This window comes from Miniopterus natalensis, chromosome X (assembly GCF_054644295.1).
Source record: "Miniopterus natalensis isolate mMinNat1 chromosome X, mMinNat1.hap1, whole genome shotgun sequence".
Classification (NCBI taxonomy): domain Eukaryota; kingdom Metazoa; phylum Chordata; class Mammalia; order Chiroptera; family Miniopteridae; genus Miniopterus; species Miniopterus natalensis.
The window spans coordinates 48256989-48277533 of record NC_142103.1 but is presented as its reverse complement, the minus strand read 5'-3'; the positions used below and the strand labels follow the sequence as shown (position 1 = coordinate 48277533).

Sequence of the window (20545 nt, the reverse complement as noted above, 5' to 3'; positions counted from 1 at the left end):
AAGGCATAATACCTGGAAACAGACAATGCTATGGGGAAGGCCTAGTAGTGGGGCGGATGCAGGGTGGAGGGGATCAGTTGGAGGAAATACGGGGCATCTGTTTTACTTTCAAATTTAAAAATAAACAAATAAATAAATAAATAAATAAATGCAAAAGAACCACATGGGGGGGGGGACATGTTGGGCTTAGTAAATAGTCTAAAACTTAACACTCCTGAATACTTATAAATTTTAAAGGAACTCAAATGATTTAAAATGTAATTTACTTTTAGTTGCCAGGAAGGATATGTCAATTATGAAAAGTCCTTCATATAATGCAACAATGATTAGTGAAATAAAGCATGAAATTTGATTATACCATAATTACTAGCAGTTCTGAAAATTACACTTGTAATAAATTCAGAGTTAACAATTCAGTCCCATAAAAGCAGAAAATGCATGTGTATATACATTCATTCTCATTCTCTCCCTCATTCTTTTTCTTTCTTTCTCCCTCCCTCCCTCTCTCTCTAGCTAAATTAAAATTTCAATTTAAAAAAATAGGAACTATCGCCCGGCCAGGCGTGGCTGAGTGGTTGAGCAATGACCTAGGATCCAGGCGATCGGGTTTCGATTCCCGGTCAGGGCACATGCCCGGGTTGCAGGCTCGATCAATGACTCTCTCATCATTGATGTTTCTGTCTCTCCCTCTCCTTTCCTCTCTCTGAAATCAATAAAGATATATTTTTTCAAAAAAATAGGAACTATCATGACGCTAGATGTACATTAAGTTCCTATTCCAAATAGTTCTATACATTCAGCAATGAATGAGATGAATACCCTGACCTCAACCTTACAAAAGAATATGGTAGAGACAAGACTGCCAACAGTTTTAGTACAGTTTAAGTAGAAATAAGTGTAATCACATGAATACACAGAAAACGACTACATAGCCTAGATTATCACCACCACCAAATATCTTCATGTGTGTCTATCTAGTCCAGACAACTTGTAACACCAGTGTTTTTCTGATAACAAATATTTTGCCCCATACCAGAAATCAAAACATCCCTGAATCTAAAGCCTTGCCTCTAACTCTTGGGTACTTTTTACATGCAGGTTATGAGATTCTTAGATTCAGGTGTCTGCTAATTCAAATCATAGCCCTTGGTGTATACTACAATAAGTGAATATCCTCTATACTGAGCTGGGGGAATTAATTGCTGATGTGAAAAACAATGGAATCAATTCAGCTACTAAATTGAGCTATGAACCAGACTTGATATACGGTGCAATATTTTAGTTGGCCATAAATCCCTGGAGTATTTTTCTATTTGGAAAAATAACACTGGCAGAATAATCTCCTTCGCTGACTAATCATAAATTCAACTTGGCAAAGTCATTAGTATTAAGACAACATTTGTTTTTCTTTGCCGACTGGAAAAGCAATGGCTGAAATACTTTATTGTTGATGGACTGAAAGTTTAAAAAGATGAACAGTAATATATTTTTTTAAATATATGTTTTTATTGATTTCATAGAGAGGAAGGGAGAGAGAAAGAGATATAGAAACATCAATGATAAGAGAGAGTCATTGATCGACTGCCCCCTGCATGCCCCCTCCTGGGGATCGAGCTGACAACTCAGGCCCTAATGGGGAATCAAACTGTGACCTCCTGGTTCATAGATTGACACTTAACCACTGAGCCATGTCAGTCAGGCTGAACAGTAATATTTATTAACATGTATAGAAAGATGCATAAGGCCCTAAACTAGGTGTTGAGTTATCCCAGGCTCCAGCACCCTGTGCATCAGTGATGCTGGCCTCCAACGGTTATCTGACTGTGGCTTCCATACATAGTTCCTTTGCCTAATGTACCCTTCTTTTTTCCCCTCCCTACCACCCTCCTCTTAATTCCTGTGAAGTTTAGCACATGACATCATACTTGCTTTTTGGCTAACATAAACAATAACACTGACTGAGAAACTGGTCTCTCAAACACCTCCATTAATGGCAAAAGGTTTCCCTCCTCCTGTCAAAACCCATGCACAAGCAAAAACCTAATTTACCTGGTCCTTGGGATTGATAAGGAAGTAATAAGGAAATCAAATGAATCATCTGACCATTTCAATTATTTCAAATTTTCTGAAAGTATAATTCCTCACCTTCCAATTCTACAAAATTAAAATTTAAAACATTACATCAAGGTGTACCTTTTAATAGAAAATATCTATGATCCAGACTTGTCTTCATGATAATCTAAACTAGGCTATTCCTAAAGTGATTATGGAGACTCATGGTTTTCCACACTCTTTTCAACAAAATCTCAAGTTGAATGTCAATATATAGAAAAAGTAGCTCTACATAACCCTAGGACTCCATCAAACATAACAGGATTTCACTGTAAGTTGTGGAGTCACTGTGCAAAAGTGAACACAGCAGAGACTTTGGAGCCCAGGCCAGATATTTTACTGTATGCTTACAAGTGCTGTGGCTTTCTTAGCTTTAATTCTCTCTTCTATAAAATGAGTATACTACTACCTGTCTTCCAGTGTTGTTCTGAGTTTGAGATAATATATACAAAATCCCCAGCACAAAGTTTGGCACATAGTAGGTGTTCAATAAACCATCATTACCACTTCATGACTTTGCTAAGTCATCCATCTTAATTGGGTAATGTGATTAGTCAGGGAATAAAAAGACCCATTGTCTGTTTAAAACATTCTACAGCAGATGGAGGAGGACAGGTGGGTGGAGGGGGAGTGAGTAACCAAAGAATTTGTATGCATAGATGCACAGCCCAAGGAAACAGACAATGGTGAGGAGAGGGCCTGGGGAGGGGGATGGGACAGGGTGGGATGGGGTGGAACGGGTCATTCGGGAGAAAAAGGGATATCTGTGATATTTTAAACAAAAATAAAAAATAAAATTAAAATAAAATAAAATAATAAAATAAAATAAATATAATAAAATAAAATTTAAAAATAAATAAAATTAAATAAAATAATAAAATAAAATTAAAATAAAATAAAATAAAATTATATCTGGTTTCATTTATTTGCAGTTACACTACTGGGAGGCAAAGGATAATAATCAGCTATGTCTTAATATATTATTGCTTTAAAATTTAAATAAATAAGAATCATTAGGGTTAAACATATTCATTATGTATAGAGAAGCAAGCCTTGCTTTAAGATTTCAATCTGCTTCAAGATTCCTAGAAGAAATTCATAGTAAAAATCTCAGGTCCGTTTGGGTGGAGCAACACCAAGTGAAAGTAAGTTATTCAAACACAGTAGGGCAGAAGGCTCTTTGATTCCAAGTGCCAAAAGTAGGATTATATAATCCTTTGGTCGGGGGGAAGTAGAGGATAAAAATAAAAAGGAGGTAAGAGGAAGAAAATAAAAATGTTCCACTAGTGCCTGCCTGCTCCAGAATAAAGCAGTGGTACCAATACCACAGAATGTCTATGCATACATTTGATGAGAAATGTTATGACATATCAGTTTCCCCTTTTTCAGCTACCTGCATCTTGATCATCCCTGTGTGTTTCTGGAAGGTAGAGTTGAGGATCACAGAAAAACAGGGAGATCATCAAAACTGAAAGGAACCCTAGAGCCTGGCCGGGTGTGGCTCAGAGGTTGAGCATCGACATAGGATCCAGGAGATCAAGATTCCATTCCCGGTCAGGGCACATGCCCCGGTTGAGGGTTTGATCCCCTGTCCGGGGTGTACAGGAGGTACCCGATCAATGACTCTCTCATCATTGATGTTTCTATCTCTCCCTCCCTCTCTTGAAATCAATAAAGACATATTAAAAAAAAAAAAAGGAACCCTAGAGATCACTTAACTTTCCCCATTTTACAGATGGGAAAACTGAAGCCTAGAAATGGATAATTGAGGAGCAATTGCTGAATAAAAGATAAAAACGAACACAATCTGGCTCAACTTTTGTTTACATTTTAACTTCATAGTGAATTGCTCAGAATTGGTACTCAAATGGCATTAAATGATGAACCATAAGTAATCTTTACTTGCAATACTTCTTATAAGACACAACATTCTACTAGCTAGCCAGTCCATAAATTATAAGACTACTGTTAGGTAAAATATAAAATATTATTAATATCTTGGTAAAAAAATCACATTTGTCAACACTAGGAAAGCCTCAGTGACTTCGTCGGAGAATTACTTCTGCTTTAGGATATAAAACCATTTATAGTGGTTAACAGACATTTTTAAGATAGCTAGCAATATTTGACTAAAACACAGTCTCATCTGTCTGGGAGACTACAAAAGGAGACAAAGATACCAGTCCAGTTCACATCCCTTTCTGTACTCCCAGAATGTATGCAGTACCTATTACCTACTTCATTGCTTCTCAACCTTTTTCAGGTTAGAATCCCTTGGAAAAACAGATGTCAGCTATAGATATTTCCCCCAGGAAAAAGGCACATACTAACACAGAAAATTTTGCATACAATTTCAAGGAGTTTAGTAAATCCACACATGGGATCAAGAATCACTGTTCTAGTATTCATCTAAGTTAGTATGTGCTACCTTATATTGCTATTTATCCCCACCCAAGTGTGTCCTGGCTTAGTTTGATCAACAGTTGCTCAGAGTTGGGAATGGGTCTTATAACCCTCTGTATCAACAGCCTGGCTACATTGCTCAGCCTATAGAAGAGACTCAATATATGTTAATAATGAATTGTTAGCAGAAGGTAATTTACCCACTTTGTGTCCACTAATGGCCGAGTGCTGTGCAAGGAAATGAGGATTCAAAGACTAAGTAAGGACCCCATCCTCAAGGAACTCAATCTAATGTAAGAGATAAATAAGTAAACATTTGATTAAAATAGTGAAAAAATGGCTAAAATGGAAAGGAAAACATAGGGGGAAAAGGGACCACAGAGTAGGAACTGGTGGGAACTGGTGCTCTCAGATTTCTAGTTTTTTGGAGACAGTGGGTTAGATTAGAAAGATGACATGGAAAACTTCCTGAAAACATTCTTGATCCAACAAAACAACAAAATGAGGGGTAATAACAGAGAGAAGCAAAAATAAATAAATAAGAGCATGGTGTAGGGGAGTAGGAAAGTATCCTTAATTATTCCTCTTCAATTGTATAACTCCTATAATTAATCAAACACTACTCCTGAAACACTAATAATGCACACATATTGCTATTAATTCTAAACTTATAAAACACCTATATGAACATGTTACAATAAACTTGGTCATTCCGCTGAGTTCTTTAAATTGAGATTTGATCTAATCCACCATGATAAATTCAGTGTTTTAACTGTTCAAACAAAGAAGTCACAATTACCATGCTAATTCGATTGTTAGCACATTTAATCTTCTTATATACTGTAACAATGAATTTTTTGCATTATACATAGGTAATAAATATTACTCAAGTTTCAGTTCAAGTTATTTATGAAAAACAGGTCTGAGTCAGTATGTCATTTTCCTCCTCTACTATAAGGAAAAGGTCTGGAATCTACAAAATGGAACCAAGGAATCATTGGCACATGATATCAGTCAAGACCTCCTCACTTCTTCTGACAGACTGAAGGGTAGTTAACAGTTCATTTTAAGGTATAAACTATTGATAACAGTACTATTAATTTTAATTATGGTCAGGCATACATAAATTTCAGTGAAAGAAATTAGTAACCAATTATCTTGTTATTGAAAATCACATAGGGTAGGCTTAGGTAGAGGAAAATTAATTTGCATTATCAGAGTAGAAAAAGCAATTTTAGAGCTATTACCTCAAATCCTTCCAAAAGTTCTGGGGAAAGACATAGCAATTAATACTCTATTTCTTAATAATTAACAGCTTGTTCAAAACTTTATGATTCAGTATGCACCTCCACTTCATTTTATCTTCGTAACAGCTTTATAAGGTTGGCAGGTTGGTTAGTATATGAACAGATGAGACATCTTTGACTGCAGAGACTATATGACTCGCTCTAACTCACATGTTTCTTAAGAGGCAAAACTGGAATTAGAAACTGATCTTCAGTGGTCTTTCCTTTATGACACTGCTTTAAAAGATCATCTAACAGGGCTACACTTTCATAAATTATATCCTTTAAACTGCAGTGATAACTGAGCCTTTTACTTATCTACTTTGTTCATAAAATGATCTATTCTGCACCTCCTCACATTTTATTCTTGGTTTATCTTGGATAGTTCACACCAGTATGTGTTATCGATACTCCCAGTATGGTTTATATAATGTAATCCTCTCACAAAAGTCTTTCTAGACATATTTCAGACTTACAAACTAATGAAGGCAAAGAGCTTTAAAATAAGCTATAAAATACTATTACTCACATTTTGTCATTTTTGCCAAGTTTCATTCAATGGCAAGATACCAACTTACTCCATTTTCTATAATGCCAACTCCTGGAAAAAGGGAGGAATTACAGCGACATGGAAAACCTGTGATAGTACAGTATTTCAGTTGTGGAAAGCAATTCATCCTTCTTCAATTCAGGGTTTCACACAGCTTGGTTCCTAACCCCGTTGCTTAAGTGGGAACGCAGGTACAACTGGTTAATTTTTATACTTTAAGTAACTACATGAGTTTACTCATGTGCTAAATCAGATTAACACACACGCACTCAACTTACTTTGGAGGGCTGATATTAAGCACTTACACCTTATTACCAGTCACCTCCATCCAGAAAAAGGAAGGAGTTCCACAGAAGCTACTGCATTCTAAACCTACTACCTCCACCCCAAACCTCTAGCAAACTCCTGCCGCCTCTGTTTCCACACCATCCCCCCGGATTTATTTCTAAGCAGTGGATAAATCCACTGAAAGAACAGGTGACAGAAGCCCTCAACAAGGGAGGATTCAAGCTGAAGAATGTTCTCAAACCAGTTCGGCGACTCTGCCTCTCACCAAAACAGTTCCAAGTCCCCCGATTCTAGGATGGCGGCGGCTATCAGAAAACAATAACAAACAAAACAAGCTGCTAGCGCTTACCAATAGGCGTCAGCGACCTCGCCCCTTCACAACTAGACCTAAAAGATGACCGCCACCGAGCTCTTCCCAGGGCCCTAGCCCCTGCCTCCCCTTCACTAAGCCCGAGCAGCAGCTTTTCAGACGCGAAAGGATACTCTCCATATTCGACATGGTCCCACGACTTCTCTTGAGAGGCGACAGCCCGGGCAGCGGCACGGGTCTGACGTGAGGGCACTCGGAGTTCCGTCAGGGTACAGACCGGCGACCCGCCTAGCAGCTCGGTTTGAGAGCCCACTTCCTGTTTCTGCGCAGGCGGGCTGGGAGGCGGAGCTATCGGCGCTCTAGGGGCGGAGCTGAGGCAATGCCAAAATGGCTGCCGCCGGCTGAGGCAGTTAGAGAGGAAGGCTGTCGCTTAGGGGACGTGAGAACTCTAGGGCCAGAGGTCACGCCCCTCCCCCTCCTGCCCCGTAGCCTAACCTGCGCCTAACGGTTTTCCTCACTCAGCTCAACTAGTTCCGAACTCTTCTTACCCTTCCGCCCCACCTTTTCCCTCAGATTTGATGTTATCTTTGGTCCCTCAATTCTGTTCTCAGAGCTTAAATCTTACGGATGAAGGAAAAAGGTATAGGGCTTTTAAGTACTTTTTTTTTTAAAGTTATAATCATGGAATAAGAACCTAAGGGATAAACGGGGTTGGCAATTTCGAAACGTGATGTTCATTCAGTTGAAGTTTTAAAAGGGAGCGTGATCCTTAAACTTTTAGGTTAGAAGGGGAGGACGGAAAAGTAAACTTAGTTTTAAGAGGTAAAGTTGCTGTGAGATATATATATTCGTAATATATTATTATTTTTTACAATAGATGGTGTAAAATACGAAAATTACTACTCAATCTCTAAACTATAGTGGGCGGGGAGGTTAATCGAGATACTAAACAGCAGTTGGTGTTTTATATGTGACTTATTAAAACTAAAGATAATTTATAAGACGCCATCTCTAGATTTATGGGAACGAAGGGGATTTTTGACGCTGTTGTCACTGCATTTTAATTAAGAACTATTGGAAATTCCAAGGAAGAGATAAGGGATGTTACTTTGGGGGAAATAGCTAGAATAGTCATTCTCTTAGTGAGGAATTTTATAAGTTTGGCTTTAAAATTTCCCTCATCTTTAAAATTTCAATATGTGGGGAAAATAATGAGTACATAATAAGCTGAGCTGCTTTTTATTTTTAGGATGTTTTCCTATTGATCCAAAATGGTTCTAAAAGCTACTGTTTTACTCTTCAGTAAATGATGATTGGTTGGCTTCAGACTAGTACCTAATTATAAATCCTTGATGCTGAGAAAACAAACCTTTTTGACTATAAGGTTAATCTGGAAACCACTTCCATAGATGAAACAGTATAAATACTATTTTTATTTTTTTATCTGTGTGTGTGTGTGTGTATTTGAGAAGTAAGATGTATTTCCAAAGAGACAGACAAAACTTGGTAGGTTTCATTGTTTTATCACTTTCCATGCTAACCAATGTATTTCACTGTTTGAGAATTTGGTATAAAGGTAAAAAAATGTTTTTTAAAGTTATTCCCTAGGAGCTTAATATGTATTAACACAGTCCTTTCAATAAATCCACATGTACACCAGAAGAATCCACTAAAGCTTAAGCATGATGAGGTTTTATGTAAATATTTTGTAGTTATAATTAGGTAACCAATAAGAACAAGCCTTTAAAAAAAATATTTTAAAGTGTTTTCCATATTGTTGAATTTCTTAAGAAAGGCTTCCTTAGGATAGGATTAGGTTTTTAGTAAAATCAAGATCTGAAGACCTTTGTTCAGTAAGGAAATTTGTTACTTATGTCCATCTGAAGTGAAAAAAATATATGCATAGCCTATATCTTAAAAGATTAAGTTTTTAAGATAAAAAATGAGTTCTGAACTAATTTTGACTCCAAAAATTACTCTAATTTTTATTGAATATCTTATTTCTTAAAGTTAGATTTAGATTTTTTAATCTTAGGCATAGTAATAGAACTAAAATATATATCTATATTCAATTGTAACTGCTGCTGTTGAAAACAAGGAATTGAAATTTGTTAAAATCGTAAACTTGTTTTATTACAAGAAAATATAGAAAGGAAAGACATCAAATTTTAATTGTTTTGTTAAATATTGAATACCTATAAAATAGTATTTGCAAAACATGAGTACAGAATAAACAAATGCAATACAGGAATCACCTGTGGCCTGTCACCCAATTTAAGAAAATGGGCATTCCCTTTAAATTCCCTTGTGTACCCCTTTTCCTAATCATATTCCTTTCCTTCCCTCTTTAGAGGCAATCTGTCTCAAATTTATAATTTTCCTGTTTTTCTTTATTGTTTTACCATAGTATTTGCGTACCTAAATATTATGTTATTTAATGTTGCATGTTTTGCAACTTGGTGTAAATGAAATCATACTGCATTTTCTTCTTGACTTGCTTTTGTAACTCATGATGTTCTTTACCTGTGTTATTGCATGTGACCATAGTTCATTAATTTTCACTGTTTGAGAGTATCGCACTGTGTGAATATATCATAATTTATTCACCCATTTTCCTGATGGATATTTGTGTTGTTCAGGTTAATATAGTCTCTGAGAATATATTAAGTGTTATTATTGGATACACTGGTTAAACATTTAAGATCAATAACTTCAGTCTCCTAAACATGTTAGGATGAAATCTGGAAATTTATTCATATTTGTTATAGTTTTGGGTTATCTTGGATCTTAGCTTTGTTTCTTACACTCTACTGGATTTAGTAATAACTCCTACCCTGTCTCACCTAAGCAGGCAACTACTTTCCTCTTTCACCTGTATAACAGGGCTATGAAGATGATAGGCATAGGACCTCCCAAATTGTTCTTTTGGAACTTAGCTAACGCTAAACATGAAGGTTTAACTGAAGCAATATCAGTCATGTATTGATAAATTGATAGTTAGAAAGATGTGTTTTAAAGTATCTGTGAATTTTTACTGTGATAATTGAGATGTAAAGAACCAATGCAGTATCTTAACTCAGCCACTACTGAATGTGTTAATGTTTGACATGAACGAAGTTAATGTGGTAAATTATAATTCCCCCAGGAAATTGAGTTATTTTCATGATTAATCATTCTTAGTTCTCTAAATATTTTGCAATGCACTGTGTTGCACGTAACAAGCTTTGCTTTTTTAAAGTTAAAAACCTTTATAAAATAATTTGCAATTGAAATATAAATTATTTAATTTTTAATGTTAATTTGGGTGGTTTTGTGACAATACAAGATTTTTGTTACTTTTTAGTAAATTATTTCAAGATGATTAGAAAATTAAATGGTACATAACAGTTAAACTTCCACTGAAGTAGGAAGAAAGGAGTGCACCAGAAATGCAAATGGTGTAGTATTATATAGTATTTCTCAAATTGTTAAAAATACAGATGGCTTGCCTTACCTCTATAGATTCTGATAGAATAAGTTTGGAATTGAGACTAGAAGTCTATATTTTGCTTCTGTTTGTGTAATGGAAATGAACATTCTAATATAGAGTGATATAAATCCCATATTGCCTAATATAACTCGATTTGGATGGAATTTCATAATTTACAAAATGTTTCTTATACTTAAAGTAATCTGAGGCAACCAGGGTAGGCATTATCCTCTATTCACCAATTTTTTAAAAAATATATATATATCTTTATTGACTTCAGAGAGAGGAAAGGAGAGGGAGAGAGAGAGAGACATCAATGATGAGAGAGTCATTGATCGAGCCCACACCCTGGGCATGTGCCCTGACCGGGAATCGAACCCTGATCGCCTGGATCCTAGGTCGAGGCTCAACTGCTGAGCCACGCCAGGCCGGGCACCAATTTTTTAAAAGAGGAAAAACAAGGCACAGATAAATAATATGATTTGCTCAAGCAAGTTTTGAGGAAACGGAGTTTGTCTTCAATTCAGGCCTCCTTGATTCCTAATCCAGTACTTTTTTATAAATTTATTGTTGAAAACATTACAGATGTCCCCTTTTTTTCAGTACTTTTTAATGTGTATAGCAGATTGTAAAAGAGGAATCATAAATAAGACCACTTCTACTTCTTGCTTTCTGTAGCTCAGGTGCCCATTTAGTGTAAAAGTAAAAGGAAGAATTACTCCAGCTGGTTGGCAGTCTTTCTGGTTTCCATAAGAAAATTCAGTTTCCTAGAAATACTAGAGTGGTAAAAACTGAAGGTCTTTCCTGTTCATGATGGAAAAATTGTTTCACTAGGCAAGCAGAGAACAACTTCCTGATTTCATTGTTTTTTAAAACATGTTTTTATTGATTTCAGAGAGATGAAAGGAGAGGGAGAGAGAGAGAGAAACATCAACGATGAGAGAGAGTCATTGATCAGCTACCTCCTACATGCCCCCCACTGGGGATCTAGCCGCAACCTGGCATGTGCCTTGACCCAGAATGAACCAGCCAGGTTCATTGTTCTTTTGCAAAATTGTCTAACCTAGAACTCTTCAAGTGACAGGTGAAAGAGATTAGAGCTGCAGAAGAGGTAAAACTCTATCAGCTGAGGCAAATAGATGAGGCAGGAACAGATGTTCAAAGACAAGAAGAATGGGTTTGAGTGCCTTCCATAGGAAGATGAGCACAAGGAACACAGATGAAAAGCTGAATGTAAGATTCAAGTGACTAGAAAAAAATGAAAAATAATCTTGAATACTTAGGAAAAATACATCCACATACTTACCATTTATATAATGATTTCTAAGATTTCATTGCTATTTAATAATAAATGGTGATTGTAATATGTAGTTATCAGCCTCCTCAATATTAGAAGGAAATATTGGTTGTTTTTTTTAAAGAATTTTAATAGCATATTCTCTCAATATTACATGATTTTCTGCAGTTTTGTAAGAAATTTTAATTTTATGATAAATTTTCTAAATATAAAAAATATAAAGAATAATATATTAAATACACGTTTTCACCTCCACTAAGAATTTACAACAGTTAATATTTTGTCACATTTGTGTCAAGTCCTTCTTAAAATAAGTAAAACAATATAGATGAAGTTGAAATCCCCTTAGATCACACTCTCTCATCTTATTCTCTGCTCTCCTTTCTGCAGTCAACTACTTTCATGAAGTACTGGGTATTCGTTTCTATGCATAAATATGCGTATGTGTTTTGAAATTTACACTAATATTGCCTAGCTTCCATACTTTTTACTCAACATTGTTTTTGAGATCTACCCATGTTGATGTATGTACATTCGTATATGTATGTAATAATCCATCATGTAAATATGGTGCATTTTATTTATTTCTATCTTGATGAACATTTATAGGTTGCTTTCATTTTTTTTTCAATTATGAGCAATACTATAGTAACTCACTGTATCTTATTGTACACATTTGCAAGAGTTCTCTAAGGTATATACTGGAAGTGGAATTACTAGGATATAGGGTAGAAATGGATATTTTTGTTTATTTTTTATTTAAGTATAGTTAGTGTACAATATTATATTAGTTATAATAGTTTCTGGTGTAAAATATGGTGATTCGACATTTTTTACACTTTACAATGCAATTACCCCACTAATGCTAGTAATCACCTGTCACCATGCAAACTTATGACAATATTATTGACTATATTACCTTTCATCTTTTTCAACTATCCCCACCCCCTCCCTTCTGGTAACCATCCCTTTTGTCTCTGTTTCTATTTTTGTTTTATTTGTTCATTAGGTTTTTTTTAGATTCCACATATAAGTGAGGTCATATGGTATTTATCTTTCTCTGTCTGACTTCTTACACTTAGCATAATACCCTCTGGATTCATATTGTCACAAATAGCAAGATTTCATTCTTTTTTATTGCTGTGTAATATTCCTGTGTGTATGTGTGTGTGTGTGTGTGTGTGTGTGTGTGTGTGTGTATGCATATTTATTTATCTGTCAGTGGACACCTAAATTGCTTCCATATCTTGGCTATTGCAAATAATGGTGCAATGAATAGAGGGGTGTGTATATATTTTCTTTTTTTTTACATTTTCTTTAGGTAAATATCCAGAAGTGGAATTGCTGGGTCATATGGTATATCTTTTTTCTCCTTTTTTAAAAATATATCTTTATTGATTTCAGAGAGAGGAAGGGAGAGGGAGAGAGGGAGATAGAAACATCAATGATGACAGAGTAGTCATTGATTGGCTGTCTCCTGCACGCCCCCAACTGGGGATAGAGCCCACAACCTGGGTATGTGCCCTGACCGGGAATCGAACCTTGATCTCCTAGATCCTAGGTCGATGCTCAACATCTGAGCCACGCCTGGCTAGGCTGGTATATCTATTTTTAGTTTTTCGAAGAATCTTCATACTGTTTTCCATAATGGCTGCACTAATCTGCAGTACCACCAACAGTTCACACAGGTTCCCTTTTCTCCACCTTCTCCCAACACATGTTATTTGTTGACTTTTTGATAATAGCCATTCTGACAGGTGTGAGGTGGTATCTCATTGTGGTTTTGATTTGCATTTCCCTGATGATTAGTGATGTTGAGCATCTTTTCATATGTCTGTTGTCCATCTGTATGTCTTCTCTGGAGAAATATATTTTTATGTCCTGTGCCCATTTTTCGATTGGATTGTTCATTTTTTTGTTACCGAGTTGTGTGACTTTCTTATATATTTGAAAATATATTCTGCTGTTCAGTAGGTTTCCCCATTTCATTTTGTCAATGGTTTCCTTCACTGTGCAGAAACTTTTTAGTTTGATGAAGTCCCATTTGTTTATTTTTGCTTTTGTTTCCCTTGCTCATGGTAACATATCCAAAAAGATAATGCTCAGGCTAACATCAGATAGTTTGCTCCTGTTTTCTTCTAGGAGTTTTATGGTTTCAGGCCTTACATTTAAGTCTTTGACACATTTTTAAATTCAATTTATTGCAATGACATTGGTTAATAAAATTATATAGGTTTCAAGTGTACAATTCTAATGATTCATCATCTGTATATTGTATTGTGTGCAAATGTCTTAAAATACCATGGCAGGTTAATATTATTGACTTCATAATTTACCAATTACTGCTTTTTCCTAACTTAATGGCATTAACTTAGAAGTCATTGAATATAAAACCAAACTTTCCTGTTGCATTCATAAGTATCCTTAACACAAAATGGGGCATGGTAGTCATTTTTTAATATATCCAGGTTAGAGCAGAATTTGATAACTGTTAAAATTTTATCTTTACTGCCATGAATTTTATAAGTCATTCATTTGTTTTTTAAAAAGTAACTTCAAAAGGTACATTGTTTCATGTTTTTTCTTACAAAATGTTTTCAGTGGCCTTAATTAAATGTTTTTTTTTTATAAACCATATCTTCTACTGTTCATTCATTGGAATGTGCCAAAAATTTAGCCACACCCTTGGTTTTTTTGATTTTTCAATTTATTTTATTTTTTATTAAATATATTGGGGTAACGGTTAATACGATCATGTAGGTTCCAAGTGTACAATTCTATGATACATGGTCTGTATATTGAATTGTGTGCCCACCACCTAAAATCTAATCATCTTCCCTCGCAATATATTTGGCCCCCTTTAGCCTTTACTACCACCACCACCCTTCCCTCTGGTAACCACCATACTATTGTCTGTGTCTATGAGTTTTTGTTTGTTTGTTCTTGTTTGTTTATTTGTTGCTTTCAGTTTTATACCCTACATATAAGTGAAATTATATGGTTCTTAACTTTTTAGTCTGACTTATTTCGCTTAGCATATTCTCAAGGTCCATCCATGTTGTCACAAACAGTGTATTTCATCTTTTCTTATGGTTGAGTAGTATTTCATTGTATATTTTGTAGCACATCTTTTTATCCAGTCATCTATCGAGGGACACTTTGGTTGTCTCCTTGTCTTGGCCTGTCACACCCTTGTTTTTTAAGTGCTCTCTTTTCTTAGTTTCCATGATAACATATTCTCCTTGATTTACTCCCTCCTCTGCCACTCCTCAATCTCCTTTGCTGGCTCCTCTTGATCTATCTGCCCTCTAAAATTAGAGTTCAGCCCAGTCTGTGTAGCTCAGTTGATTGAGCATCCTCCCATGCACCAGGAGGTTGCTTGTTCAATTTCTGGTCAGGACACATGCCCGGGTTGCAGGCTTAATTCCCAGTAGGAGGCATGCAGGAGGTAGCCAATTGATGCTTCTCTCTTATCTATGTTTCTATTTCTCTCTCCCTCTCCCTTCCTCTCTCTGAAATCAATAAAAACATATTTTTAAAAAAATAAAATAAAATTAGAGGTCATGAAGCATCTGTCTTGGTTCCTCTTTTTTTCTGTATGCTCTCTTCCTTGATTGGCTTTTCCGTTTCTATAACTATTAATTCCATCTATACAAAGAATACTCCAAAATTTAGAACTTTAGGCTAAACTTCTCCTTTGAACTCCAGCCTCAAAAACCCCACTGTCTATTTTATAAGCTGATGCCTCTTAGGCATCTCCTATTTAACATGTCTATAAGTCAACTAGTGATTCCCCCTACTGCAACACACACACACTCCACAAGCCTGTTTTGCTCTCTTTTCTCCAGTTCAGTAAATGGCACAAACATTTGCCCATACTGCTGAAACCAGAAAGCAGGGATTAATTCTTTACACCTTCCTCTTTCTTATATTCCACATTGAGTCTATCACCAAGTACTATGGACTCTACCTCAAAAATCATTTCTGAATCTGTTCATTTATCTATATATGAAAGTGTCTGTTAAGTTTCTCACTAGGTACTCTGTGCATGAACTTAAGAGTTTCAGTGCAATTAGGGTGGGGGAGGTAGAAGCCATATGAAGAATTAAAATTGAGTGAATAGGGTAGTTGTAGAAGAGGAGGAGAGATCTGGGACCTCCTGTTTGCTTATTTTTGTTTTATTTAGTTTGAATAAATAGACTCAAAGTGAAAACACATACACACCATATATATGTCTGTCTCTTTCCCTCCCATTTCTGTCCCTCAATTCCTAATCTCTGTTTCCTCCTCCACAAATAGGTAACATATTACTTTTGTTACTTTTAAATATCATTCCAGAGATTATGTTTACAAATACAAATATATAGTTTATCTCCAAAAGAGGTTTCTTTCTTCTTTCCTGTTTTCTTCCTTCCTTCCTTCCAGATGGAAAATCCTGTGTGTGAACTTATTGGTAAGGTTCTCACTTCTTGATACCACTTCTCTTTATCAGGAAGTCTTTGGTGCCTTCCTTCAGCCTGGCCTTTGATTTAGTCTATATCAAACAGAAATTTCTCAAAATTTCTTTCTGGTATATAGATATCACTCCAGAGATTTGTGATGATGCAAGGGTTTTTTCCCCTCTTTACATATTTCTTTGGCTATTTTTATGAAGATTTGGGAATATGACACTTATATGCTGGTACTCAAATTTGGTCTTAGCAAAACATTGTAGAGTATACTTTATAACTGAAAATTTTTGTGGGATCAGAAAAGGATTACCAGGAATTATATTTCTAGGTTTTCAAAGTACATTTTTAATGTTTCAATTAAATTAGTAGTGTAGCTAATATTAAGGAAACTTGCTTGATACAGAGTAAGTATTCTGCTCATTTTTATATAAGAAATATTGGAATTATCCACTGTATAAATTTCCATGGCTTTGTTTTTGTTTTAAAAATTTGTGAAAGAAACAAGATTTTTGGAAAATTATATATTTATTTATAGTAGTCTGCAACTAAAGTTTCTAGAGATATTAGGAATCAGTAAAAGGTAGTTTTTAATATTGTCAGCTTTAGGGTTACACCTCTTATTTGTTTTGCTTTGTTTTATCCTGACTCTGCTACCTGTGACTTCTTGTTAGTTTCCTCATCTATAAAATGAGGGTAGTTATACCTTCATCATAGTTATTGTAAGGATTAAATGAAATAAAACACTTAACAGAGCAGTTGTGTGCCACATAATGCTGTTTCAGTCAACAATGGACCACATATACAACAGTAGTCCCATAAGATTATAGTGGAGCTGAAAAATGTCTATTAACTAGTGACATCGTAGCCATCATAACAAAACGCATTACTCAAATATTTGTAGTAATACTGATGTAAACCAACTTACGGGGCTTCCAGTTGTATAAAAGTTTAGATACACAAACACCGTTGTGTTATAGTTGTCTACAGTATTCATTCAGTACAGTAGCATCCTGTACAGGTTTGTAGCCTAGGAGCAATAGGCTATACTATGTAGTCTAGGTGTGTAGTAGGCTATGTTATCTAGGTTTGTGTGTTTTTTATTGTGTTCCCACAATGACAAAATTGCCTAACGACACATTTCTCAGAACGTATCTGTGTCATTTAATGATACATGACTGTATTTAGCAGATCACAAGAAATACAACTAATGTTCAATAAAAGAGAGGAGTTATTATATTATTGTTAAGAGAAGCAGCAGCAATAGTAGAATAATTGTAATAGTAGTATTGTTCTTGTCACCATATTTTTTTTGTCCTAGAAATGTGTCATAGCAAATGTTAGATCTCTTAATAGACATTTAGTTTACTGATTAATTCGTAAGTCTCACTTGTTCTGTTTAATAGTTTCTCGTGGTATGTTAAAAAATAGTTGATAGAATTGTCAGTGTCATTATTTATTTATAGCACTAGATAGCTCCAGTTGTGAGTATATTCCTTATGGAATTTATTCCACAATGTATTATGAAGCCTTAATAATGGAATAAGTGTTATTGAGAAAATAGTAAGATGTCTTATTTTTCTAGCACTTTGGTTTTCATATAGATCTTAATATTATTTACTGTACAGAGTGTGACAAAAGTAGGTTTATGGTTGTGAGTACACAAAACAGAATTTATTCTTGTATTATTATCTATTATATTATTTTCCATACCAACAACTATAAACCTACTTTTTCCCCACCCTGGATAAAATAACTTCAGAATTTCACCCTCTTATTACAATGCACTTAAAACAGTAATACTTTCCAAAAAAAGTAAAAAAAAAAAAATATGTATTTTGGCTATAGTTTATTATTTCTTGCCTTGAAATTTGAAATCATAAAATAATAAGCCTGAAAAAACATCCAAGAAAAATATAAAGTCTTTTAATGTGCTTTTCTTTTTATTACTGAGGATTTTAAGAAATATCTAGACAATCCATTTAAATGCCAAAATATATCTAGCACTCTGATGCATATTTACTCTGTATGCTTTGTGGCTTCCTGACATACTTTCTATTGTTGCATCACTCCATTTCCCCACCCAGTAATTTAATTTTGAGGTATAAAAATTTATTCAAGCCTGGCCGGGCATGGCTCAGCGGTTGAGCGTTGACCTAGGATCCAGGCGATCGGGGTTCGATTCCTGGTCAGGGCACATGCCCGGATTGTGGGCTCGATCCCCAATCAGGGTGTGTGGGAGGCAGCCGATCAATGACTCTCTCATCATTGATGTTTCTATCTCTTTCTCTCTCTCCTTTCCTCTCTCTGAAATCAATAAAGATATATTTAAAAATATAAATAAATAAAAATAAAAAATTATTCAAGGTTAGGTGGTCATTTAAGTATATACTAATTTCCTGACATCCTGTATTTTCTCATTGAGGAAAATTGTTCTGCTTCATAGTACAATATACTTGATTACAAACATGATTATAACACCTGTAAATAATGGCAGCTAAAAGGGGATTACAAAGTCTTAATTTTTATTTCTATTCTTCTGAGCATTTTGCATTCTTTCCCATCTGAATTCTATGTAGCTATTTATACACACACACACACACAAACACATACACAGAGTATTCTTAATATTAATGTAATTCAGTGGTAATTCACTTTAAAGGTTAAATGTTATTGCTCACTGAGTTCTGGAAGTGTCAGGAACCTGCACAGAGAGTTCATAACTAAAAATCAAAGGCATATGCAAGCTTATCATGGATAGGAACTTAGCTCTTGCTTCCAGGTAACAGAAATGTTTCCAATCTGTCTCCAAATCCTATAGAATTGATTAGAGACAAGTAACAGGCATACATATCTATATTTGATATCTTTGGTTGGAATTTCTACATTGGAAGAAACGTGGCAAAGATAGAATGTCTACTAAAACCAATTTGTTTACTGGTAATTGGGTGCATTCCCCTTGTGTTACTGAAGTTGTGCGTTTGAATAAAAGCTTTTTCCTATTAAAAAAAGGGATTCTCATACTAAATTTCAGCTTCTATAACTGTATTTCTCTTGGCTATAGTTATTACTTGCTGTGGATTGTTTTTATTTAATTACTTGTTTAAGTATACTTGCTATGCAATACTATATTAGTCGCATTAGTTTCAGGTGTACTATATAGTGATTCGATGTTTTTATACCTTACAATGTGATCACCTTGCTAATTCTAGTAATCATCTCTCACCATGCAAACTTATCACAATATTATTGACTACATCCCCCTTTACATTTTCACCTATACCCCTTACCCCCTCTCCTCTGGCAACTATCCCTTTGGTCTCCATTTCTATGAGTCTGTTTGGGTTTTATTTGTTCATTTGTTTTGTTGGTTTTTTGTTTTTGTTTTTAAGATTCCACATATAGGTGAAACCATACAGTATTTCTCTTTCTTTGTCTTGCTTATTGAGCATAATACCCTCTAGTTCTATCCATGTTGTTGCAAGTGGCGAGATATCATTCTTTTATTGCTGCATAATATTCCATTGTATATATGTACCACATTATCCATTCATCTATAGATGGACACCTGGGTTGCTTCCATATCTTGACTATTGTAAATAATGCTGCAATGAATATAGGGATACACATACCTTTTTGAATTAGTGTTTTCATTTTCTTTGGATAAATACCCAGCCAGAAGTGGAATTTCTGGGTCATATGGTAGATCTATTTTTAGTTTTTTGAGGGATCTCCCTACTGTTTTCCATAGTGACTGCACCAATTTGCATTCCCACCAACAGTGCACAGGGATTCCCTTTTCTCCATATTCTCACCAACACATGTTATTTGTTGACATTTTGATAATAGCCATTCTGGCTGGTGTGAGGTAATATATCTTTTAGAGAGTGACAGTGAAATGTTGAAGAGATCAAGGATTTGAAGAATACACTTGCTAAAATAATACGACCATTTAAGAAAAAGAAATGGAATGAGAGGATTATTTTGTTCACATTTTGGGGCAAGTACAGGTACCTAACAACATCTTTAAAGTGGCAAAGAATAATGATTAAGTTTCATAATGTCTAGAGAGATCAAAAGATTTTAAAACTTCAAGTTGAAATTAGAGAGTTTGCTTACTATTAGAATAACAACAACAAAGATAAGAGTAAAATAGGAAAACAAAGAAGTATTCAGAAGTAGCTATGAGGATATACCCTATTAAAAAAGAGCAGGATAGGAATTAAAATGGAAAAATGTCCAAATTATAAGTACCCAGGATGAAAAACAGAAATAAGATTGGAAAATATTGAAAGTCTTAAATTTAGAAAGAATAGTTGAAATACCAGTGTTCTTGGTGAAAAACTCCAAAAGTTATAGGGATATAGATGCATATAATCTGC

At 35.0% G+C, this 20545-nt stretch overlaps 1 protein-coding gene across 1 annotated transcript in view; it reads right to left on the bottom strand.

The window, feature by feature from the left end:
- Window positions 1–7262, bottom strand: part of LOC107531134 (charged multivesicular body protein 1B2) — a 36380-nt gene extending 29118 nt beyond the window's left edge. Inside the window, exon 1 of the mRNA XM_016205130.2 lies at window positions 7123–7262. Within this exon, the coding sequence (XP_016060616.1) occupies window positions 7123–7138 (16 nt within the window). The 5' untranslated portion in view covers window positions 7139–7262. The remainder of the gene's footprint in view (window positions 1–7122) is intronic.
- Window positions 7263–20545: the final 13283 nt, after the last annotated feature.